Source organism: Mus caroli, chromosome 4, assembly GCF_900094665.2.
Source record: "Mus caroli chromosome 4, CAROLI_EIJ_v1.1, whole genome shotgun sequence".
NCBI lineage: Eukaryota > Metazoa > Chordata > Mammalia > Rodentia > Muridae > Mus > Mus caroli.
In genome coordinates, this window is record NC_034573.1 from 67,410,413 (window position 1) to 67,437,036 (window position 26,624).

A 26,624-nucleotide genomic window follows, 5' to 3' on the forward strand; every position below is an offset into this window, starting at 1 on the left:
TGTGAAGGCTAGATGCCCCAGTATAGGGGAATGGGAGGGCGGGCAGGCGGGAGTAGGTGGGTGGGTCGGGGAGCATCTTCATAGAAGTGGGGTCACAGGGGAATGGAATAGAGGGTTTCTGGAGGGTAAATCAGGAAATGGGATAACTTTTGAAATGTAAATAAAATATCTAATGGAAAAAAAAAAGAGTGATTAACCCTGTAAGAGGCCACTAACATCTTGGGAATTCCCCTGAAGTGGAGGCATGTTGGAATGCCAGGTCAATATATCACTCCTGTGTATATCTGGGTTGAGTAAATACTACATAAGAAACCTCAAACTATTTGCTTTTTTTTTTTGTCTCTTGCAAAACATATATTATTATAAAATGATATAAAAGTAATACTTCCATCTACAGGCCATTTTTGTCTTTTGTTTGATTTGTATTCAGGCCATTCTAAAGTACAAAACAATATCAGGCATTTCTTTTCTAACATAGGTGGGTTGAGGAGCTACCAGTACACAAGGATTCAGTCTGAAGGAATCTTTGTTAGAGATAAACAGCTACCTATCTGTAGGACAAAAAAAGGATATATTACAGAGTTCTTATCTTCTTTGCCTTCTTTTCCAAAGCATCATCTGGCATGTTTCCCTTTACTCTCCTTGCCTCTTAAGCAGCCATGAGGAGGAGCCTGTCAAGCTAGCTAGCTGCTCTCTGTGATAAGACCTTGATTCTTGTATCCTCTTTTCTTTCATGTGCCATCATGAGAAAAGGAAGCCTAGAAGACTACTAACATCGTTCTAATCAGCCCTAAGCATCCTCATCAACTTCACTCTGATACTGATACTGGATCTACTATAAATTTTTAAATGTCTGGAGTAAATGTTCAACCTTGATAACTGGAAAAGAAGTCAATTTCTGAAGATTATCTAATGTGTAGGGATCTTGACTGTGTTGCACCTCTAATAGACATTCACTCTGGACCTCTTTTTCTTCAAAGTTTTAATCGGCTAATTCGTTTGATGTTCCTCAGTCTAGATAAGAGGAAAGCATGAGAGTGCTAAGGGTGATTTTCTCACTTAAAGAAAGCACCTTGATTTTTTAAAAGCCACACTTTTATTTATCATGTTCCTTGAAGTTGAGTAAATACAGAACACAGTTGGAAAAGATGTCTAAATGAACTTAGAGATAGTATGCAGAAACTCTTTTCCCTGACCCTGTCCATGTCATAGCAACTGGAAAGTGACAGCAAACACAGGGGGCAACCAGAACACCATGTGGCAGAAAAAAAGTAAACAAAGAGTGTGGAGCAGTTTTGAGAGTGCAAATAGCACTCTGTCTCAGCCAAAGAGCAGGCACTAGGACACTTCAGAACCAGAGTCCCCACCACTAGCCCCTAGAGCATTCCATATGTCCACAACAGTTAGGTAATTTCTACACAACTACAACAGCCTCCTTCCCACTTCTGGTTGTAGTTTGCCCAACACACGGCGATTTATTGTTTTGATCCTGGTGGATCTGTGCAGGCTCCAGACACAAGGGTGGGCTGCCATGTATGCACATGGTCCAGTCATCTCAAAGTGCTAGAGCACCCTTTGGAAGCTGGTCATTAGCTGTTTCTTTACTTAGGAACAAATTCAAAGACCATGGTGCATCAAAGGTGTTCCACAAAAAGTAGAAAGGGGAAAAAAAGAAGGATGAGGCTTAAGTTAAAGGAAGGTGCAAAGGGAAACAAGAAACTTATATATAAGTTTCTATCTGAATTTGGAAGGCAGAAAAGTGTGTGTGTGTGTGTGTGTGTGTGTGTGTGTGTGTGTGTGTGTGTGTGTGTAGGAATGGTAAATTTAAAGCAAAAGAACAAATATAGCATTGGTTTCTGTATTCACGATCCTTCAGTTCTTATCCTATCAAACCAATGATTTGGGGAAAGTTGGGCAGCCTTCAGAATAATCAGGTCTGTAACTTAGGAAAGACAAGGTTTGGGTCCTAGAAATTCAGTGACTACCAAAGCCATCTCATACCATTGCCTCTAGATATTTAACTTATGAATTTAAAACATGAATTCATAGACCAAAGAGAGGATAGATTTCTTTTTTTTTTTTTTTTTTTTTTTTTTTTTTAGGTATTTATTTCATTTACATTTCCAATGCTATTCCAAAAGTCTCCCACACGCTCCCCCACCCACCCACTCCCACTTCTTGGCCCTGGCGTTCCCCTATACTGAGGCATATAAAGTTTGCACGACCAATGGACCTCTCTTTCCACTGATGGCCTACTAGGCCATCTTCTGATACATATGCAGCTAGAGTCATGTGCTCCGGGGGGGTCCTGGTTAGTTCATATTGTTGTTCCACCTATAGGGGAGAGGATAGAGTTCTAAAGGAGTTTTATAGAGCTTAAGAGAAAGAAGGCAGAGCTGGTGAGATGGCTCAGTGGTTAAGAGCTCTGGCTGCTCTTCCAGAGGTTATGAATTCAATTCCCAGCAACCACATGGTGGCTCACAACCATCTGGGGGGGGGGGTCTGATGCCCTCTTCAGGCAGGCAGATATATATGCAGCAGAGCACTCATACATTGAATAAAGATTTTGAGAGAGAGAGAGAGAGAGAGAGAGAGAAGGAAGGCAGTATGCCTGTCTAGTAGGAGTGAAGTAGATTCCTGGAAATGTACCATTTATGTTCTTTTCCAGGCTTTATTACATGAAGGCACAGAGAAGGGAGATAGAGTCAGTTCAGTTGCCATGTTCATAAGATGTTCAGGTACCTCTCAGTTTTATCTGCATCCTCATATATAGTTTCCTAACACAGGTTCCCATTTACAGGAAGAGAGATAATGAAAAACCAGATATCCCTTCTGGCATTTAGGAGACAGGAGATAGAAATTGGCTAGAAGTGTTTATAATAATGGCTCCAAAACAGTGACAAGTTTCCTTCTTAGACAAAAGTCAGAAAAAGTGTGATTTCAGGATTAAGCCATACCACACCCATAAATTTCATATAATTTGATAGAATTCCTTCTAAAATTGTTTTCTATTTATATTCTTATAATGTAGTAAAACAATGAAGAATTCCAAATGATGATTTTGAACATAACCCCTGTGTCATTAAAAAAGAAAAAATATTTTAATAATAAAATTATCTTTTGTCAGTAATTTACCAGATAAAGTAGAAAAATACATGCATGCAAAACTTTCAATTTTTTTCTCTGTAATCAGTGTCTTTGAAATATACTTGTTGTGTGTGTATGTATGTGTGTGTGTGTGTGTGTGTGTATGACACAGGTGAACATATTTGTTAACCAGTTAAAATTTTTTTCAGCTGCAGAATTTTTCTAGTCTCATTTCTTTTTTTTAATTAGATATTTTCTTCATTTACATTTCAAATGCTATCCTGAAAGTCCACTATAACCCCTTCCCTGCTCTGCTCCCCAACCCACCCACTCCTGCTTCCTGGCATTCCCCTGTACTGGGGCATATAATCTTCTCAAGACCAAGGGCCTCTCCTCCCATTGATGGCCTACTAAGCCATCCTCTGCTACATATGTAACTAGAGACACAAGCTCTGGGGGGTACTTGTTAGTTCATATCATTGTTCCTCCTCTAGGGTTGCAGACCCCTTTAGCTCCTTGGGTACTTTCTCTATTGTTATGGTAAAATACCCTGAAAAGGGCAATCTAGGAATGGAAGGGTTTATCTTATCTTACAGTTCCAGTTTACAATCCATAATTGTGGGGAAGTCATGCTGTCACAACTTGAGACTAAGTTGTGTCAAGCTAACAAGTAGAGTTGTCAAAAGCATATGATGAAAATTGAAATAAGCTTGATCCTTTAAAATCCCACTATAAAATTCAATCACAGTTATGCTGTGGATGTACAAGAGTAGTGCTTTCCAATGGCTAACAGTTACAATGTTATGTTTAACTCTTTAACTTAAAATCCATTTGACTAGAGATGAAAGCAGTATTTGTTGTTATTCTTGGGGCTAGACTTTACTCACCTGATGTTATTTGAATTGAAAGTGAACCATGCCCTGGCCAATGAACAAATTTTATTAACTCATCCAATTTAATTCTTCTTCCAATTTTACATATAGTGGAGGAAATGTCAGCATGGTGATGGGGATGAAGGTGGAGCATGCAAAAAACTCACCACCTTGGTGAGAGCTATGCAGTCCATCATGCTTGCCTACTATAGCTGCTAAGCACCATCAGCAGCATGGCTTGTCTGAACTGAAACTTTCTATACATGTGCAACACACATAAATCTTACATTTGTGGTTGCATTGAAGAAGGTTAACTAATTATTTCATGTAGCTGTATGTTAAACTGATGCTATTTTGGATACCTAGCTTTCATTATTTAAATTAGTTCTAATACATTTAATTATTTAAAAGCATAAAAGCATAAAGAGTTATATATTGGTTATTCTAAACTTTTTATTTGGAATCAATGTTCTGAAATATAATAAAAGCTCAGTACGTATTTTTAAATAAAATCAAGTTGAGTTGTTGCTCCGTTCTGGAAACATGATGCTGTCTTTTGATAAAGCCTTCACTGCAGTAGAATTGTGTTCTTCTGTCTACTGAGATAAGACTGAAGGTCACAGTTCAAAATTCTGGTACGTTCATATTTCAAAATTCCAGTATGAGCTGTTCTTGGCTGTCATCCTGTGCCTAAAGAAATAGGATTGATTCCAGTTATGCACTCTGACTAAATCTTTAGAGGACAGCTAAGGATGAATATGGCATCCATTTTTATAGGAAGGATGGAAGAACAAGAAGGATGACAAAGAAGTAGAGAAGCAAAAGCTAACTGAAAAGGAGAAGGCATATCCCCACAGAACAAGATGACACCTTGTTATGCTAAGTAATATTAAGCTAAATAAATGTTTTACTCTATATTCAGAAAAGGGAGAAGAAGTCATAGTGGTGTGTTCCTCTGAATTTCTTCATAGTAAGAGAAGAAGCAAGCATTTCTCATCTTCACATTATTTAAATCATGGGTGCTCCATTTATGGATAGCAGGTCTAGAGAGCCATGACTATACTCCAAAATAAAATTATAACATACTTAATATATTATGAGATATTTTATGATTTTTTATAACGAGATTATAGTTCTTGAATTAGAACATATAGATGGCATTAAGCCTTATAAGGCAAACTAAATGTATGCATATTCTTACTATTTGTTTATATACATGGTATCAGTTTTATGGTGGATGGTGGCTTAAACTATGTTATATTCCAAGTGCAGAGAGTAGAGTTTGAAAAATATGGTAGTTATTAAATACATTTGAACATACGCCTGCAAATGATATAAATTTTCTCTTATTAAGAAGAGAAATATTGGGGCTGGTGAGATGGCTCAGTGGGTAAGAGCACCCGACTGCTCTTCAGAAGGTCCAGAGTTCAAATCCCAGCAACCACATGGTGGCTCACAACCATCCTTAACGAGATCTGGTGCCCTCTTCTGGAGTGTCTGAAGACAGCTACAGTGTACTTACATATAATAAATAAATCTTAAAAAAAAAAAAAAGAAGAAGAAGAGAAATATTATTTAATTAAGGATTTTTCAATACCTTGGCATACCTCTGCATTTCCTACTGTATTTTACAATCAGTCCTCCAGTTCCCACTGCATCAGCAGCTCATATATGAAATGGATGAAACATTAATTTCTCATTTCCTGTCAATTGATTTCATAACAAATGTAAAAATAGCCTCTTATTTACTTTTTTTTTTTTGATCACAGCAAAATTTCCACAATGTCTCAATATAAAAATGTCTCCAGCTCTGAGAAAGGAAAAATTCTACATTGTGGAAGATTTTTTTTTAATTAAGATAAATGATTTTGTTTTTTATTATTATTATTATTATTATCATTATTATATATTTCCTTTATTTACATTTCAAATGTTATCCCCTTTCCTAGTTTCCCCTCCAAAAATCACCTATCATCTCCCCACTCCCCATGCTCCTCAACTCACCCACTCCTGCTTCCTGGCCCTGGTAGTCCCCTATACTGGGGCACAGGACCTTCATAGGACCAAGGGCCTCTCCTCCTATTGATATCCAGCCAGGCTACATATGCAGCTAGAGCCACAAGTCCCACCATGTGTTTTCTTTGACTGATGGTTTAGTCCCAGAGAGCTCTGGGGGTACTGGTTAGTTCATATTGTTGTTCCTCTTATGGGGCTGCAAAACTCTTCAGCTCCTTGGGTACTTTCTCTAGCTCCTTCATTGGGGAGCTCTGTCCAATGGATGACTGTGAGCATCCACTTCTATATTTGTCAGGCACTGGCAGAGCCTCTCAGGAGACAGCTATATCAGGCTCCTGTCAGCAAGCTCTTGTTGGCATCCACAATACTGTCTGGGTTGGGTGGTTGTATATGGGATGGATGCCCAGGTGGGGAAGTCTTTGGATGGCCATTCCTTCAGACTCTGCTCTGAACTTTGTCTCTGTAACTCCTTCCATGGGTATTTTGTTCCCCCTTCTAAGAAGGATTCTGAGCTTCTGGGCTAGCATCCACTTATCAGTGAGTGGATATTATGTGTGTTCTTTTGTGATTGGGTTACCTCACTCAAGATGATATCCTCCAGATCCATCCATTTGACTAAGAATTTCATAAACACATTGTTTTTAATAGCTGAGTAGTACTCCATTGTGTAAATGTACCACATTTTCTGTATCCATGCTTCTGTTGAGGACATCTGGGTTCTTTCCAGCTTCTTGCTATTATAAGTAAGGCTGCTATGAACATAGTGGAGTATGTGTCCTTCTGGGTATATGCCCAGGAGTGGTATTGCTGGATCTTCCAGTAGAACTATGTCCAATTTTCTGAGTAACCGCCAAACTGATTTCCAAAGTGGTTTACAGCTTATGGAGTGGGAAAAAATTTTTAAAGAAAAGTGTATAGATTACTACTTTTCCTTTTTGTTGTTGTTGTTTTTGTCAAGGCATATTGTAAAAAAAAACTGATTAATTTATGTGAGGGTTCTTTAGTAACATTAAAAGACAAAGAAAGAATCAAGATGTTTATACAATGTAGTAAAAAACCAGTGAGAGCAATATTCTTTGTCCATTGTCAACATATGTGTTGTAGTTAGTGATGCCTGAAAGTGGTAGGCAAACTAGAAGAATTTATAATATTGATAAGATAAAGCACAATTCCTACCCGAATTCTATGCTTAATGAAGTAATATCTAGATAGGTAATTTTTCTGTGTGTGACTTTGTTTTATACACCTTTGCCGTAGAATTCTCCTTTTTCTGTGCCCATTATTTTTGATTAGGTCTTATTATTGTGTTCCAAAGACCTTGTTTATTTTTTATTTTTCAATTTTTATGAACCAATTTATATAACTACTCATAAAGCCCTAATATTCTAGTTTCATTATTGATTATGTTGTTGAGGTTTTTCACTCAACTATGTATTTCACTTGCTAAATGTTTCATTTCCAGCTTCATTTTAGTTTTGGGTTTCCTCAATATTTCTCTATCTTAAATTCTATTTTTTGTATCATTCCGTGTCCTCCTTATTTCATTCAGTTATTTGTATTTTCTGGGGTTTCAATCAATTGATTCCTATCCTATTTAAGTTTAGTCAAATGTTTGTCTCTTCTTTAAGTCCTTTGAACTCTTTGAAAATGTTTATAATTATTCTTGTGAACCATGTTCACATAAGTCTTCCTTATTAGGGACTTTTACTGTTGAATTGATAATTCATGGGAAGACAATAAATTCACAGAGCTACTGTTTTGTTTTGTATTCAGTTCTGGCTTTTCTTCCCATATTTCTTGTGTTCTTAAGAATCTGATAGAAACAGATACAGAGAGCCAAAGCCAAACATCAGGCAGAGATCAGGAGTCTTGTGAAAGTGTTAAGGACAGGATTGAGACAGAGAGGTCAAGGGCAGCACAAAAAGAACTAACTACAGAGTCAACTAACCTGGGCCCATGGGGCCTCACAGAGACTGAACCACCAACCAAAGAACATGCGGGTGCTGGATCTAGGCCGCCTACACATTTTTAGCAGACAAGCAGCTTGGTCTTCATGTGGGTCCCCTAACAATTGTAACGAGCCTATCTCTAACCTGCTGCCTAGCATTGGATCCCCTTCCCCTAACTGGATGGGTATACTGGGCATCAGTGGGAGAAGATCTGCCTAGCCCTGCTGGGATTTGTTATCCCAGGACATAGTGGTATCCTCTCTGAGGAGAAAGGGAGAGGTTAATAGAAGTTGGGACTTGTGAATGTGGGACTGGAAAGAGAGGAGACAGGGCAAGCTGCAATCAGGATATAAAGAGAATAAATAAATTAATGAATGAAAAAACTAGGCCATAGAGGAGACTCTGTTATTGTGTTAAATAGACATAGAACTAAACTAGTAGCTACTGATATATAATTATACCTAAAGATGAATGTATCTCTCAGTCCTCATCAGAAAAATTTCATTTGCAGTAGGTGATGATTAATATAGACACCAACAACTGTATATGTGTTAGTTGCATGATATTTTCCATTTAAACTATTTTCTGCTCTTAGGATGGAGCTACCAGAAGATATTGGGTGATTTTTTTGAATGATAAAAAAGTGGGGGAATTATGAATGGTATTCTGTTTTACATTTGATATATTGATTTACCTGCTTGCAAATTTTATGTTCTATTATCCATGCTCCATTATAGAAAACACTTCTTTGATGTTTTTATCATTTCTAATTATTCACCCAAGACTCATAATTAACACAGACAATTTTTACATACATAAAAAGGGGCTAGATATCACATATGTAAAAAAAATTAATATTAAGAAAGATGTATTTTTCAATAAACATTTTTTAAAATCTCAAGCACTTTAATTAATTTGCCTTCTGAACATGTAGCTATAGAAATAAACTGATATGAATTGGAGTAAAAAGCTGTAGATGTAAAAGCAACTCTTAAAAAATTTCTTCAGCCAGGTGTGGTGGTGCACACCTTTAATCCCAGCACTCAGGAGGCAGAGGCAGGCGGATTTCTGAGTTTGAGGCCAGCCTGGTATACAAAGTGAGTTCCAGGAGAGCCAGAGGCAGGCGGATTTCTGAGTTTGAGGCCAGCCTGGTATACAAAGTGAGTTCCAGGAGAGCCAGGGCTAGGAGGCAGAGGCAGGCGGATTTCTGAGTTTGAGGCCAGCCTGGTATACAAAGTGAGTTCCAGGAGAGCCAGGGCTATACAGAGAAACCCAGTCTCAAAAAAAAAAAAAAAAAAGGCTTCATTCTTCCAAAAATTTTACCAGTAGATAACTAAAGTTTCTTGGAAATTTTGGCCTAATTTATAAATAATAGTAATGAAAATACTCTATCTGAAGATAAAACACTATGTATTAAAATGTGAAAAAAGAGAAAAAATCAGTTTGTACACACCACATGGTTGCAATTACAGGTGAGGATTATCTACTCCAAAGGCTTTGGACCAAAGTATATAAGATTTCATTTCTTTTTCTTCTGATTTTGGAACATTTGAGTTTAATTTAATGCTTGAATATTACTAACCTCAAAATCTAAAATCCCAATGTTGATGGACTGAAATCTTTCATTTTGCTTTGCTTTAAATATTCTGAATATCAGGACTTTCCATTCTTTGGATTTGTGAATTAGATGATAATCCAAAAATACTAATAACAGAAATCCCAAAACTGTGCCTGGAAGGAAGAGTAGAGAGCAACACCTCAGAATGATTACTCAATTGTCCCTGTTAGGCAAATTTACATAATACTCAATTGTGCCATAGTGTTAACTCTGAAAGACCTATTTGTAATTTTCATGTACTTCTGGATCATTTTCACATGTTAAAGACCTGGCATTAGTTAAAGGTTTGCAGACCAGAATAATATGCTGAAATTTTGTATATACTTCTTTAATCAGTGTTGTTTATTGTATTGAGCTGAACATTTATGATATAGCATGTTGCTAACAAGATTATTCTTTTTCTAATAAGAGAATGCTACTGAACAATTTCACATATTCTTTGAACTTTGATTCTACATACAGACTTCTGTGAAAGAAGAATATGTGCAATTTAAGCTTTATAAAATTATGTTTCTTTCCAGGTGCCCCACTGCCTAAAATGGATGTGTCTGAGCCCCTAATTGCCAGCTCACCAGTGAAGGGAGCACAGTGTGCAGATCCTCCAGATGAAGAGGAAGATAGAGTAAAAGAAGACCCCTTGACCATCTCTGAACTAGCGTACAATCCCATCGCCAGCCTGCTTCCTACCCCAGTGGATGATGATGAAATCAACATGCTCTTTGACTGTCCATCCAGGCTCGAGTTAGAAAGAGAAGACACGGATTCATTTGAGGAACTTGAAGCAGATGAAAATGCTTTTTTAATTGCTGAAGAGGAGGAGTTGAAGGAAGCTCGCCAAGCTTTGTCATGGAGCTATTCAATCCTGACCGGCCATATCTGGGTTAACCCCCTGGTCAAGAGTTTCTCCAGGCTCCTTGTGGTGGGCCTGGGACTGCTGCTGTTTGTATTTCCCCTGCTCCTCCTCCTTTTGGAGTCAGGTATTGATCTCTCCTTCTTATGCGAAATCCGTCAGACACCAGAGTTTGAGCAGTTTCACTATGAATACTATTGTCCCCTGAAGGAGTGGGTGGCTGGGAAGGTCAACATCGTCCTCTACATGCTGGGTTGTTCATAAAATACATATCTGATAAGACGAAGGGCTATCTTCAATACTAGTAGTAGCATTTTCAGTAGATGCTAGGTTGTTATTGGCCTTCAGTTGTCAAGAGGTAGTCTTAACTCTTGACTCTTAACTCTCTTAACTGACTGCTCAAACCTTGAAATCAGTTTTCTGTACTTCATTGAATTTAAGTCGATTTAAATCAAATACAATACTTTGAGTTATTCTTCAAAAATGCAGTCATGAAGAAAAAAACTCTCCATATCATACCATAATAATTTAATATATTGGAGTTAGGTATTCTTGTTTCTTTTTTGTGAACTATAATCATATTAGAATTTTAGTAAAAATACAAAGTGAATCTTTTTAATATAACCTTTGGTGAAAATAATGACCTCTTACTGATGCCTATACAATAAGTTGATGCTGAGTTTTTCTTTCAGTTTTTTTTAAAAAAAAAATATTTTTACGCGTTCTAACTATTTTGGTAAATTTTTAGCAAAACAGAAGCTTTCTGGAATTATTTGAGTATACCTACTGTAAAACCAATGCACATGGAATTTTTTAATGTTTTGGCACCTGATTTTTTTAAAGATATTTTTTGGCTAACTAATCCATAATTTATTACCTGCATATGACTTTGAAAAAAAATGATAGTAAAAAACTATAGCAAGTTCTCAAAAACAGATGATTAAACTAGAAGATGTAAGCATGAAGAACATTGAGTTGACATTGTCCGGTCTAGTTTTCAGAGTTTTGGACATGATAATCTTATTATAATTTAATTTGTGTTTAGTCCATATATTTGGACTGGGAAAGCAGAGTGTTTTTAAAAGAAATTAAAACTAATTGTAATAGTAAAATTGTAAAGAAGATCAACTAGTTAATTGTTATTGTTGACTTATCTGAGTAAAAGCAAGCAGGAGTTTGGCAAATAGAAGGCAGCAAAGAACAGTTCTTCTGAGACTGCTAGGCAAGTGATACTAAGCATGTGGTTGCCTTTATGGAAGTGATGCTGATATATGGCACTCATTGTAAAGTGATGTGCACTCACTCTCTGAGTTCATAAAATCATGTTTAGTTAATAAAAATGGACAACATTTTAAGGTGAATTTTTGGGACCCCTCATGCTTTTCATTGTAATTCTCTGGGTAAAATTTCAAGGTGGTGTGTGTGTGTGTGTGTGTGTGTGTGTGTGTGTGTGTGTGTAAGACAGTGAAAGTAGGTGAGAAAAGACAGACAGACAGACAGAAAGGCAGAGACAGAGATGGAGAGAGAGAGAATGATGAGAGAGAGAAAGAGAGAGAGAGAGAGAATTTCCTTTATGAATTTCTTTAAGTTCTGGACTCTTGTGTAATTGAGGCTTTAATTGAAACAGTGAATCATCAGATAATACATCAATTTTGTTTGGGTAAAATCAACAATGGAAGATAAAAAGAGACAAAAGAAATGATAAATCCTGAGACACAATCCTTCATGTCAGTGAACTCAACACAGAAAAATATCTGGTGCTTTCCATTGCTGGCCACTTACCAACACTGTGTCATAACTAAGAAACAAAGGAGTATGGGAATATTTTTAGGGAAAGAGAGAATAAGGACTCTTTAATTAAAAGAATAACCATAAAGGCTAACACTGGGGTTTTTTAAAACATTTTTTCAATTTGTTTTTTGTTTATTTTATGTATTTATTTTCTCAGTAAGTGCTCTGCTGCAGGTACACTTACCTGTCAGAAGAGGGTATCAGATCCTTTTATAGATGGCCTTGAAACACCATGTTGAGACTGGGAATTGAACTCAGGTCCTCTGGAACAATAGCCGGTACGCTTAACCATTGAGCCATCTCTCTAGCCTCACAAATATATATTTTAAAAACTAGCTGTTTGGCCAAAAAGAATAATGTATAGACATACTTGTGCATGCTTGTGAAAGAAATTAGGGTCTTTAAAAAGAAATCAATGAGTTTTCATTGAAACAATAAAAAAAAATACCTTGAGGGCATCTTAAGTATTGCCACATTAAAGTACACCTAGAGCAGGCTCCTGGGTATCAAAGAGAAAAGATTCTGAGCAGAAAGATCTGGTGGATCCTGCTTTTCTCAAGGTTTAGTCACTCAGGAACTCAGAGGCAACTCCAGTCAAGGTCCAAAGGAAGATAGGCAGACTATCATATCATCCAAATAATGCTCATTTTTCAAACATGCAAAACTCATGAGTTAAGAAGATATGGAGATTTTACCTTTATTTCAGCAGAAGATCTGGAGGTCAGGCAGCAAATGACAGAGAAGGCAATCCCTATGGGAAGATGTAAAGCTGTAGATGTGAAGCCTTAGCTGAAATGGAGACTTGGTTCCCATTACACTTACACACACTTATTTCCTTGAGGCAGGGTCTCTAACTGAACCTCAAGCTAAATTAGCAAATCTCGAACTACTTTCCTAAGCAGCAGCAGCACTGGGGTTACAGATGTGCAACCACACCTGACTTTCTACATGGGTACTGGAAATTTAGACTCAGCTCCTCTTGCTTCCTCATGCTGCCAAGCCTTCTCAGCTGCCAACAAAAGTTTCTGAATCAAGTTCTTTTTATTTTCTTCTGTTGTTTGTGAATGCTGGCATCATATTTGAAGCTATTACCTAACTCAAAATCATAAATATTTATTTCTATAACTTTTGTAAGAGTTTTATTATCATACTAGCAACTTAACTTATGACTGTGATGACAGAGTGTAGTGTGACTTAGTTGTTCTCTATTGAAGATGGAAAAGAGGTGTAACATACATGAATAGAGGAGGGGAGGGGAGAGAAGAGGGAAGAAGAAGAGGGAAGGGGAAAGGAGGGGAGAGGAGTGGGGAAGAGAGAAGAGGAGNGGAGGGNAGAGGAGAGGAGAGGAGAGGAGAGGAGAGGAGAGGAGAGGAGAGGAAGGAGTCTTGGGAGGGAAAAAAACAGAATGGATCAGAGAAATTCTGTGTAACTTCTTTATGAACTGTATCAAATGCTGGACATAATCCCATATCAAAAGCTTAAAGGAGATGGGTGAGTATAGAGTTATGGTCCCCTACCTGCAGGCAGCTTGCCTGATAGAAGTGTGAGACAAGCATTGGGCCTGTTTCCTCAGGGTTGGATATTTGCCCATGAAATAAACCATGAAACAAAGCAAACTAGGATAGTGTACTTGAAAAGATCAAGAAATGAAGGTGTGATGTTGGTGACTGTCTATAGAAAGATAAGTTTAGGTCCTACTGGGTCTGAGATGGTTGGTAATGGAAATAGTATCTACAGCTTCCTGTGGTGCCCTCAAAGTAAAGAGGGAAGCCAACAGTGGGTAAGGGTGCTTACTTCACACACATGAGGACTTGAACTTGAATCCTCAGCATCTGTGTAAAACACTGAACATAACTATGTATTCCAGTAACCCTAGGGGAGTGGAAATAGGGGAGTGGAATCTCAGTGAAGCCCAGGCCAACCAGCCTAACTGACACAGTGGCCTTTTGGTTCAGTGAGAGACCATATCAAGGCCATAATCTGGAGAATGACAGAGGGAGGCATCCAAGGTCCTGCTCTGGTTCTGTAAGCATATGCAACACTCATATGCACCACAAACATACATCATGCATATGCCACAACAACTTTGTTCACTACTAAGTGTGAATAGCTCACTGGGTTTTGTTTTGTTCCTTGGGAACTGTCAAGGGGCAGCTTATTGGTTACTTCTGCATTCTGTGACCACAGTACCCAACATAAACAATTTAAGGAGAGGAGACAGACTTTATTTTGATTTATGGTTTCTGTGGTACAACAGAGAATCATATATCACAACATTTTCCTGATTTTCTGCATACTTTTCGAGATACTCACATTGACAGTAAGATCAACAATCACTGGTTCTTTTATGAGTTTGACATCCAAATGTAACACTGGAATCTTATAATGTCATTTATTCACTATAAAATTAAAGCCTTTAAGAAATATCCATTTTTATTAGAAAGCTTCATCAGTTGTTTGAATCAAATGAAGAGGGGAATTTGTCAACACATAGTATATAAAATGGTGAGATTGGGGCTTCAAAGCAAGCACACAAGTATGTCAATATTCCATATTATTGATATATGTATATTTATAAAAGATGTGTATATGTGTGTTTGTATAGATATAGCTCACATGCCTTTCACACATACTTACTTGTTCTTATTTTGTCCCAAGTGAGGAATTTATGGAACCCTATTATTCTTTTCTCTCTCAGATATCATGAAATATAGACTCCCAAGTGATTATTTTATGAAAGTGCTTTATGTACATTTGTGAATTTGTGTATACCCAGAGAGAGAGAGAACAAGTAAGTGTACACACACTTATCTTTAGTGCTAATATGAGCTTTATAATGAGAATGATATAGGTAAAGGATCATATATTTCTATCTGAGTTTGTAACAGATGTGTTATGTATTTACAGTATATTTTATAGTTTGTCTAATATTATGAACATAACGCTGAAAAGATTTACAATGAGTTGATTTCTTTATGGGGGCTATAGTATGGTTATTGGAGCTATATCTTTGTATAGTGAAATTAGCATTTCTATGTCAACATCCAGATTGCTTGTCTGTTAATATGGTAGTAGGAATCTCTAATAAAATACTCTGGGGCATCTTTTTTTCAATCATTCAGTTTTATTTTATGTAAAGTAATGGTTGGAAATTAAAGGAGGATGTGTGATAGGTAATGGAGAAGATTACCTAATATTCTACTGAAGTTACTAAGGCCCAAGTAGAGATATAAGCACTAGAAACACACTCCAATTTCAAAGAACTCATTGGTCAAATTAAAGTATTAGAATAAGGATATATGTGCTTGGAATGCATCTGTTTTGGTGCAGAACCAAGATCCAAGCCCTTCTTAGCCCATCACCATTATCTTTTTCAGCCATTTCTTCTAAGCAATCTCCATTTCTCTGACTTTTAGCTGACACACAGAACATGTTTCTACCAGAGACCCAGAGCCACTACATTCATCTTGCTGAAAAAGTATTAAACTAAAAAACAGATTATAGACCACACTCTTCCTCCTTCCTATTCTCCTGTTAGGACTCTCTAGACTTGTTCTTAAACTTGCCACTGTCTACTTACCTCAGCCCCTTCTCCCAAAATATTACTGTTTCTTTAGGACTTGGCCAAATCCAGATTCCAATATATCCCTAGTTCTTCCCTGGCACACTTTTTAGCCATTCCTTTGAGATCAAATACATTGCATTGTAACTCTCCATAGACATGTGGAACTCCTATCAAGAACCTCACAACCATTATACTAGGGTAGGAATCAGGGACATCCCAGCACCATATTTGGCTAAGATTTAGATTGGGTAACATCAACCAAAGAAAAGAAGACACAGCAAAGGCAAGACACTAAAATCACTCTAAATGTCATAACCCCAGATGCCTGCATCCCAGCAAAAAACAAAAAACATAAGTAGTAAAGAAAATATGTATTAAATATGCCCTGAGGGAAGAAATTTAGTTGAAACACAAGACAAGGACTTCAAAATAGCAAGAATGCACATGTTCAAGGATCTTAAAGATGATATAAATAAATCCCTTAATGAAGACCATGAAAATATAAGCACCTGGATGGAAAAAAAATGAAAATAATTCCAGACATGAAAATAGAAGGAAATAGAATCATTAAAGAAAATGCAAACTGAAATAAACTTTGAGATGAAAAACTTGGGATGCTAAAGAAAAAGTTCACAAGTAAGCCTCACCAATAGATTAAAGAAGAGAGAATAAATGGATAGCTCATTTTTTAAAAAATGTTAAATCTTTTAAAAAATCTAAGCATTGAACAACCAAGAAATGGAATACAATATGAAAAGACTAAAATTAAAAATAATAAATACACAGAAATGTGAAAAACCCAAGTCAAAGCCACAGATAATGCATTAATCAAAATAATAGAAGAAACATTCCCAATCTAAAGAAAGAGATCAAAGTACAAAAAGCATAGAGAACATTAAATAAAACAGAACAGAAAAAATCCCCATGACACATAGTATTCGAAACTAAATGTACAGAACAAAGGATATTGAAAGCTGCAAGGGGAAAAGACCATTTAACACATAAAGGAAGAACCATTAGAATAACACTGATTTTTCAGTGAAGACTCTGAAAATCATGAGGGCCAGATGGATATTATGTAAACTCTGAGTGACCACAGATACAGTTGTAATATGTGCTAAGGTTTAAGACTATTATACCCAACAAAACTATCAATTACAACCAACAGAGAAAGAAAAACATTCCATGGTGACAGCACATTTTAAAGCTATATCCAGACAATCCAGACTATTATACTCAACAAAACTATCAATTACAACAAACAGAGAAAGAAAAACATTCCACGGTGAAAGCACATTTTTAGGCTATGTCTACCGCTATAGCTCTACAGAAATCACTAGAAGGAAAATGTCGGTCTGAAAGCTGACTGCATCAAAGGCGACATAAGTAATAACTGATCCCAGAACAATCAAAAGAGAGTGGCAATGTCCATACCATAAAAACAAAATAATAACCCAAAATTAATGTTCTCACTTCCCCAATTAAAAGATACATTAACCATGTGTTTTTAATGAACATAAAAATGTACATAAAAATGCCAGAGTAATGTAATAACATGAACCAAATGATTGTTGTAGACATCTATAGAAAATTCTACTCAAGAACTAAACAAAAAAAAAAAAAACTTGTTTATCAGAACTCATGGAACTTTCTCCAAAACTTAGCACATATTAAGACACAAAGCAAATTTAAACAAATATAAAAAATAAACTTGAAATACCAACCATTATTGTAACTGACATCTATGAACTAAAGCTGACTATCTACAACAATAGCAAAACATATACAAACTCATTTCTTCTAAATGAAAAATAGGTCTAGACAGAAATCTAGAAGGAAATTAAAAACTTTACAAACTGAGTGAAAATGAAAACAAACCATAACAAAATCTAAGGGACACAAAGAAGGCAATTCTAAGACACAAACTCTTTTGTTTGTTTGTTTGTTTTTTGTTTTGGGTTTTGGTTTGGTTTGGTTTGGTTTGATTTGGTTTTTTGAGACATGGTTTCTCTGTATAGCCCTGGCTGTCCTGGAACTCACTTTGTAGACCAGGCTGGCCTCAAACTCAGAAATCTGCCTGCCTCTGCCTCCCAAGTGCTGGAATTAAAGGCATACATGAACACTGCCGGACTTAAGAGAGAGTTCTTAACACTACTTCCCTACATTAAACTATTGGAGAAATCTTACATTACTAATTCAATCACACATCTAAAAATCTCTATAAAAACAAGAAGAAATAATACCCAAAAAGAGTAGATGAGAAGAAATAATCATATTCAGGGATGAAATCATAAAATAGAAACAAATAAACAAATAAAACAATACAAAAAATCAATGAAACAAAGAATTGCTTCACAAAACAAAAAACAAGCAAACAAAAACAATCAGCAAGATTGACAAATACTTAGCCCAATTATCAAAAAGATGGACAAAGAAGATACAATTGCATAAAATTAGAGATGAAAATTGAGACATTACAATAGTCACCAAGGAAATTTAGAAGATCAATGACATATTTTAATTTTCTTAATTTATATGACCTACAAAAGTTAAATCAAGGTAAAATAAATGATTTCAATAATCCCAAATCCATAGTAAAATGTGAGTAGTAATTAAAATCTCCCAACCAAAAAAACTCAAAGCCAGAAGTATTCAGTATAGATTCTGTCTACTGTAAACATTCAAAGAACTAATGTCAGTGGTTCTCAAATTATTCCACAAAATAGAAACTGAAGAAACATTTTCAAATTCTTTTTATGAAGCTACCCTAATTACTGATACTGAAAACACAAAGTCTCAACAAAACAAAAAGAAAATAAGAATGAGTTCATGATCATTATCATGGAGAGAAGTAGGCAGCACACAGTTAAGCATGGTGTTGGAGCAGTAGCTCAAAGCTTATATCTTATCTGCAATTTGCAGACAGAAAGAGAGAGAGAGAGAGAGAGAGAGAGAGAGAGAGAGAGAGTCTGACATAAACATTTGAAGCCTCATAGACCACTCCCAGTGACAGACCTCCCCAAACAATGCCACATCTTGTAAGACTTCCTGTGGTAGTTTGAATAAGAATGACTCACATAGCATTATATAGATGGATGCTTAGTTACTAGGGGGAAAATATTTGAAAGGATGACAAGGGTTAGAAAGTATGGCATTGTTGAAGTAGGTGTAGCCTTTAGGGGGGAAGTGTGTTAAAGAGAGATGGGTTTTGAGGTTTCAAATGCGCATGTTAGACCCAGCTCTCTCTCTCGCTCTCTCTCTCTCTCTCTCTCCTCCCTCCATTCTCATTCCCTTCCTCCCTCCCTATCTCCATAATGATATTGAACAACCTGTTAAATTTTTAAGTCTCCCAATTAAATATTTTCTAAGAGTTGACATCGTCCTGGTGTTTCTTCACACTATTAGAACTGCAATAGACTAAGAAAACTATCAAAACAGTTCCATCAGTTAGGAACTAAGCATTCAAATAGGTGAGTATATTGAGGCTATTTTTAGTCTAATTGTCACATTATAGGTGCCGAAATTTTTTTAAAATACTTGCAAACAAAATTAGGGAACACATGAAAAGATTATACACAATGATCAAGTTGGGTTCACTCAGAGACGTATGGATAGTTCAACATATATAGATCAATAAATGTAACCCAACATATAAACAGACTGAAAGACAAAAACCATATGATCATCTCATTAGATGCAGCAAAGGCCTTTGATACAATGCAACATCCCTTATTGATCAAAGTCTTTGAAGAGGAGGCACACAAGAGACATCATAGTGTAATTTACAAGTTTATAGACAACATGATCTGAAATGAGAGAGAAATTCAAAGCATTTTCAGTAGAATGAGGAAAATGACAACAAGGATGCCCACTCTCTTTATACATGTTCAGTATAATTTTTGAAGTCTTAGCAAGAGCACTAAAACAACTGAAGGAGATCAAGGGAATATAAAGAGGAAGGGAAGGAGAGGGTTTTCTTCACCAGAAAACTCCTACAGCTAATAAACACCTTCAGCAAAGTAGTGGGACACAAAATTAACACATATAAATCAGTAAACCTCCTATATACAAATATACTGAGAAAGACATCAGGGAAACAGTACCTAAAAATAAAATAATAAAAATGTCCCAACACAATTCTTCACAGAAATTGAAAGATCAATCTTCAACTTCATGTGGAAGACAAAAAAAAAAAACAAAAACAAAACAGGATAGCTAAAAAAAATCCTGAATAGCCGAGCAGTGGTGGTGCATGCCTTTAATCCCAGAACTTGGGAGGCAGAGGCAGGTGGATTTCTGAGTTTGAGGCCAGCCTGGTCTACAGAGTGAGTTCCAGGACAGCCAGGGCTACACAGAGAAACTCCATCTCAAAAACAAAGCAAAACAAAACAAAAATCCTGAATAAAAAACCTAAATAAAAAAGAACTGCTGAAGCTATCACCATCACAGATCTGAAGTTGTATTACAATGACATAGTAGTAAAAACAGCATGGTATAGGCATAAAAACAGCAACACGCACATTAAACAATGGGATCTGATCAAAGATATAACAACAACAAGTTATATACATATCCAATTTTTTGACAAGGCAGCCAGAAATATACGCTGGGAAAAAAAAAAAAAAAGACAGGATCTTCAACAAATGGCACTGGTCAAATTGGATGACTGCATGTAGAAGAATAAAACATAAGTTCGTGCCTATCTTCTTACACTAAACTCAACTCCAAGTGGATAAAGGACCTAAACATAAGATCAGGTAGCCAGAATATGACAGAAGATAAAGTGGAGAATATACTTGAATTCATTGACACAGAAAAGGACTTTCTTAGCAGAATAATACTGGTATAGGCACTAAGACCAAAAATTAATACATAGAGCCTCATGAAGTTAAAAATAAATAAATAAATAAATAAATAAATAAATAAATAAATAAATAGCTTCTGTGTAGCAAAGAATACCATCATGTATGCAAAAATGTCAGCATATATAGTAGTGGGAAATCTTCACCAATTATGCATGTGATCAAGAAAACTAAACATTAAGAAAACAAATATCCAAATTAAAAATGAAGTGTAAAGTTAAACAAGGAGTCCTCAAAAGATGAAACTGAGAAGCACTTAAATAAACGTTCATTGTTCTTAGTCATCAGAAAAATGAAAAATAAAAGCACTTTGAGATTTCATTTTGAGCTGGAGAGATGATACAGCTATTAAAGGTTGGGCTCACAGCAAAAATATAAGAGATTTCTTACTTCAGTCATAATGGCCAATGTCAATAAAGCAGATGACAGTATATGCTGACAAGAATATGTGGAAAGGAGAACATGTTCATTTCTGGGAAGAGTTCAAATTGGTACAGCTACGATGGACATCAGTGTGGCTGTTCTTCAAAAGCCAAAAATTGATATACCACAACCTCCAAATATACTATTGGGCATACATCCAAAGGTCTCTACATCATACTACAGAAATGTGATGCTTACTTCTCCACATTTATTACTGCTCTATTCCTAATAGCCAAGAAATGGAAACAGCCTACTGATGAAACATTCAACTGATGAATGAATAATAAAAATGTAGTACATTAAAATAACACAATATTACTTAGCTGTTAACCAAGAAGAAATTGTGAAATTTTCAGGGTTTGGTAATTAAATAAATAGAGCTAGAAAATATCATCCTCAATTAGGTAACTCAGACCCAAAAAGAAAAATGTTGCATGTATTCTTTTATATATGAATGTTAGCTTTTAAACTTTAGCTATTTTTGTTTAAATCAAAAATAAACATAAAGGCTAGGCAAGTAATACAAGACCACTAGGGGAGAAGATCTCCCAAATAAAAGAAAATAGAACACTGTGTTATAAAGAGGTAAAAGGGGCTAGAAAAGGAGAATTAAATGAGGGAGAGAATAGGATGGCAGGATAAAGGAGAGAATATGGGGAGGGAGAACAAATATACTGGAAACCTTTCGAAAAGCCATACAGAAACCTACAACTGTCGATGCTTCCTAAAACAAATGCATATACGAAATGAATTTAAATGGAATCACCATATAATTAGAGAGAGAATACCTCAACTAGACATGTTATGCCAGCAAGTTAAACCCCCAGTGCTTGAGATTGGTTACATCTTATAGTTTCATTGGACAAGGGGTTCACATAGACACCCAAAAAAAATCACAACTTATTGCCAATACTGTTTGTTACCTACCACAACCACTTACTTATATGTCATTGAACACAAAGGAATTGAGCTGGTGCCCAACTAGAAGTTTCACACTACTGACTAGCATCACAGTGCAAAATGTACTTTGTGCAATATTGACAATGAAAGTTAATCATCAATATTTCCCAACTACAAACCCATAATCTAGAATAGTATACTGGTATGATAGTGGCACAAATGTTGTAGGAGAAACCAATCATTTTTTAAATTGGATTTAGGGTCCATTCCAGAAGATAGAACCTATACCTGATACTGCTAAGTGGTCAACATCCTGAAACTAGATAGGTCACAGGTCCTAAGAGAAAGAAAGCCTTCTATTAAAGGAACACAGAAATAAAATTACTCCTAATGGCATACTACTGTACCCTTAGATCAATGCACTAGTCAATCCTTGTCAGAGAAACTTCCTCTTGTAACTGATGGTAATTGACTCAGAGACCCACAACCGAACAATGTGCATATAGTAAGTGCAATCAGCCTTAAATGAGATTTCATTATCAATCCCTTCATCTCAAGGCTCAGGGATATATACAGAAAAGGATATGTCAACAGCCAGGGGTGGTGTATGACTCCAAGGAAACAGTATCTTCAAAACACAACAGGCTCAACACTCACTTAAACTCATAGAGGCTGGGAGGCCTGCACAAGTCCTGCAGAGATTCAAACTAAACAAGATCTTAAAGCTGAGAAGTGGACACAGAGAGTCCTAGCCCTAATCAAGAAGGTATTTGACACCAGCTAGGAAATGGAAAACCAGTTTTCTACAGTGGAGTGTCACTAGGTAAAAGAACCAAACTCCAGAGAAGGCCCCACACCCAGGAGTCACTGCTCAACACAAAATGAACTCATGGTTTTTATTTAATTTTTGTTTTTTCTTTGTTTTGTTTATTTGTTTGTTTGCTTTGACCTTTATTTTGTTTTGTGTGTGTGTTTGTGTGTGTGTGTGTGTGAGAGAGAGAGAGAGACAGAGAGAGAGAGAGACAGAGAGAGAGAGAGAGTGTGGAGAGAAAGAACACAGTTGGGTGGGTAGGGAGGTGAAGATTTGTAAAAAGCTAAAGGAAGATAAAGAATATGATCAACATATATTGTACATAAAATAATAAAAAGAAAGACATAGAACATAAGTAGAAAAATAGGAAAGGTGATTGGTCTTAGAGTGCTAGAACTTAGGAGTTTCACCACTGTCTAGAAAAAAAAGAGTTCCTGTTCCAGAAACAATGGAATGAAACTCTTCGCTCCATTGTGCTTACGGGGAAACTCATTTCTTTGTCACTAGCTTGAAAAGACTTTACTGTTGTACTTTTGCTGAGCCTCATAGCTGCAACAAATCTTCAGATGAGTTCTGGCATGAATTCAACAACTCTCTCCACAGAGCTGCAGAAAGAATACTGTATAATGTGACGCAGAAACAGCCCCCTTGTAGTTGTTTCCTGAATGTGTTTGTTGAGTTTTTCTTACTCGGCTGTCCTTAGAAAAACAGAGTCCAGAGTCGAGGACAGAAAGAGTTCAGAGCTAGCCCAGTGGTGGTGGTGCATGCCTTTAATCTCAGCACTTGGGAGGCAGAGGCAGGCGGATTTCTGAGTTCGAGGCCAGCCTGTCTACAAAGTGAGTTCCAGGACAGCCAGGGCTATACAGAGAAAAACCAAAAAAAAAAAAAAAAAAAAAGAGTTCAGAGCTTAGTGCTTAATGATCAGATGACCTAAGAACTTACACTTCTGCTTCCAGTAGCTCTTTTCACTGTCTGTGAATGTATTAACACCCACTGACATTTAGAGATTCATATCTAGCCCAAGGCTTAGAAACAATTAATGCCTTTTCCTGTTCAAATTATATTTAGAGGCAGGCAGATTTCTGAGTTCGAGGCCAGCCTGGTCTACAGAGTGAGTTCCAGGACAGCCAGGGCTACACAGAGAAACCCTGTCTCAAAAACCAAAAACAAAAAAAAAATTATATTTAGCTTCACTTAGTGATGTGGTCATAGGAGGACAGAGAAATATTCTTCTTTGGCTGAATAAAGAGGAAGTCATTTTTGATAATCAGCCCTAAGTCTTGAATGAACCTTATGAAATCAGCAATTTCCTAAGGTATTTTGGCAATAAAATGTCTATACTCTAGAGTTCCAAAGTAAATATGGGGAAATTGGGTACATAGGGCATTTTCTCAGAGGCAAGTTGAGTAACCGTCCATTGTGCCTAAGGGCTCCAAAAATATAGTACTTAACCACTTACTGAGTATTACATTGAGTTTCTGACCCAGGTTCACATCTACTTTTCATTTTTACCTTATATTGTCTGCTGAGTCAAATAGAAGAAGATTCTCTCACAACATTCCTAACCTAATGTGCAAATGATGTGTCTTCAGGGATAGTTGTAGTTGATGGGACTTGGGCATCTTTGGGCTGACTTTCTCTACTTGAGGGAGATAATGTGCTGATGGTCCCTTCTTACTTATCCTCCTACTTCTCTCTCTTTTCCTGTCTGTCTTGGACCTGCTTTTGGACTTCCAGTCTCTATGCCATAAACAGACTCAACAGGACCTGCACATGGAGGACACATCCAATACCAGTTCTCCACATTCCAACCTCTCTCTCTCTCTCACTGGGTGGATAAATTTGTGAGCCAACCAAGAAGGCTCAGCTGCCATCACTTCAGAGAGGAAGGAAGAATCTTCACTTAGCCTGAGACTTCAGGTGCATTGACCCATCCATTAGTAAAGCTGATTTGAACCATCTTCTGGCCATTGTGTCTTTTATCTACTGGGAATTGGAATGGTGTCACAGTGGTGGGTGAGACTCTTAACTTTCAATGTCACAAAAGAAAAAGTGTACAGAAGGTTGATCTTGGCTAAGCCTTAAGCATCAGAGGATGTTTGTCACCAACATGGGTCTTCACAGCCTTCATGAATGGGAGAAGGAACTAGGAATCAGTTAGGAACTAATAAAGGGTTTATTGGAACTATATTTACCTATTCAACACCCTTAGTTACCACAAATATCCTTTTAGAAAGGATGCCAAAGTCATTTTCATGGTTACAGAAAATAACAAGATAAAGAGATATTTTCTGTAGGTACTACATTTTGAAAAACACCTTGCAAATTCTAGGAGTTTCTCCAGCCAACATTCATCACGATCTGTAACAGAATTATTTTTCTGATCATTAAATTTCAAAGGAGAATATTCTTCAGGGTAGAAAAGAATTAAGAAAATATTAGTTTACATGAAGTATGACAGATGCATTTTTCAGAAGCAGTTAAAATTTCAATGTTCTTGTTTAAGTTTCCTGTAACTTTTTCAGTATGAATCAACAGAGGTTCAGACAACTGAAATTTCACAACATGGTTTGAGGATAATGTTCTGTAAACAGCAATACAGGCTATAATTACAATGATGGTCATGTAATTACAGTGCTTCTTAGTAAAGTGGCTACTGTATACTTCATCCATATTTAAAAAAAAAAAACCTTTTGACAGTAAAACAGGATATGTTGAAAAAGCATGTCTTAGCAACAGAAATCACCTATCCCTGTTCAAGGCACTCTGTATGCACTAGATGCCCTCTTTTAGCTGTTTTTCTAGGGTGTTTCTTTGTATCCTTGACTAATTGAAACAGAGTAGAATTACTTCTTTACACTCATAGCTCTCCCATTTATCAACACTCAGAGGATAGGAGTACTGTTTAGTGATAAAGAGCTTATATAATATAGGTGAAACCCTGGGTACAGAATTTATTTTCAGCACTAAAAAGCCAAAAGAAAACAAGAATCAAGTAGAAATTCAATATGATGATGTATAATATATATTTTGACTCTCAATTATAACTTACAAAGAAGAAAATTTTAAATTAAACTTTGCAATTGAATGGTAAGAAGCCCTTACCTAATCATCGTGATGTTCTTAACAATTAGTATGGCCCTACACTGAAACATAAATATATCCTTATGTCAACCCTAAATCTAACTTTTAGGCTAGCCTTGTCTTAAACTTATTCCTAATCCTAAATCTAACCATAGCCTATTCCTAATCCTAGAAATAACAATATTCTTATTCCTACTGTTAATCATAACTTTAACACTATCCCTAACTCTAACCATAAATCCTAATAAAAGCAAAAATTTAATATTAACCCTGCCTCTATCTGTAACAAGAACCCTTTATTATTCCAAGCACTAGGGTTAGACCTAGCACTAAGCCTAACTACAAAATGAGCATATCCATGACACCAACCCCACGTCTACATCCATATTAAAATCATAATTCTAACACTTATTCTTAATACTAATGATAACCCTAAACTTCAAATTTTCTCTATCAAAAGTGTTTACCCTAATCTTAAAATGAATGTACTTATAACCTCACAATATCCCAACTTAATACTAATTCAAATAATAACCATAAGCCAAAAACTATTCTAACCATAACAGTATACTAACCTTAATACTAAGCATAACTCTAAGCCTAACCCTAACCATACCCTAACCTACACTGACGTCTAACCTTAATGCCAATAATAACACTTACCCTAAACCTATCTTTTTTTTTAAGATTTATTTATTTTATGTATGTGAGTACACTGTTGCTCTCCTCAGACACACCAGAAGAGAGCATTAGATCAACCCATTACAGATAGTTGAGAGCCACCATGTGGTTGCTA

At 36.3% G+C, this 26,624-nt stretch overlaps 1 protein-coding gene across 2 annotated transcripts in view; it reads left to right on the forward strand.

Annotated features, from left to right (window-relative positions):
• The window catches only part of Frmd3 (FERM domain containing 3), a 181,601-nt gene extending 156,896 nt beyond the window's left edge, over nt 1-24,705 (forward strand). The window contains exons 14-15 of one of the 2 annotated variants that reach the window (XM_021160425.1): nt 10,064-10,519; nt 24,482-24,705. In XM_021160425.1, the coding sequence (XP_021016084.1) occupies nt 10,064-10,519; nt 24,482-24,495 (470 nt within the window). In that variant the 3' untranslated portion in view covers nt 24,496-24,705. Of the gene's footprint in view, nt 1-10,063; nt 10,892-24,481 lie in introns of those variants that run through there. The other variant, XM_021160424.2, reaches the window with a different exon arrangement.
• Nucleotides 24,706-26,624: the final 1,919 nt, after the last annotated feature.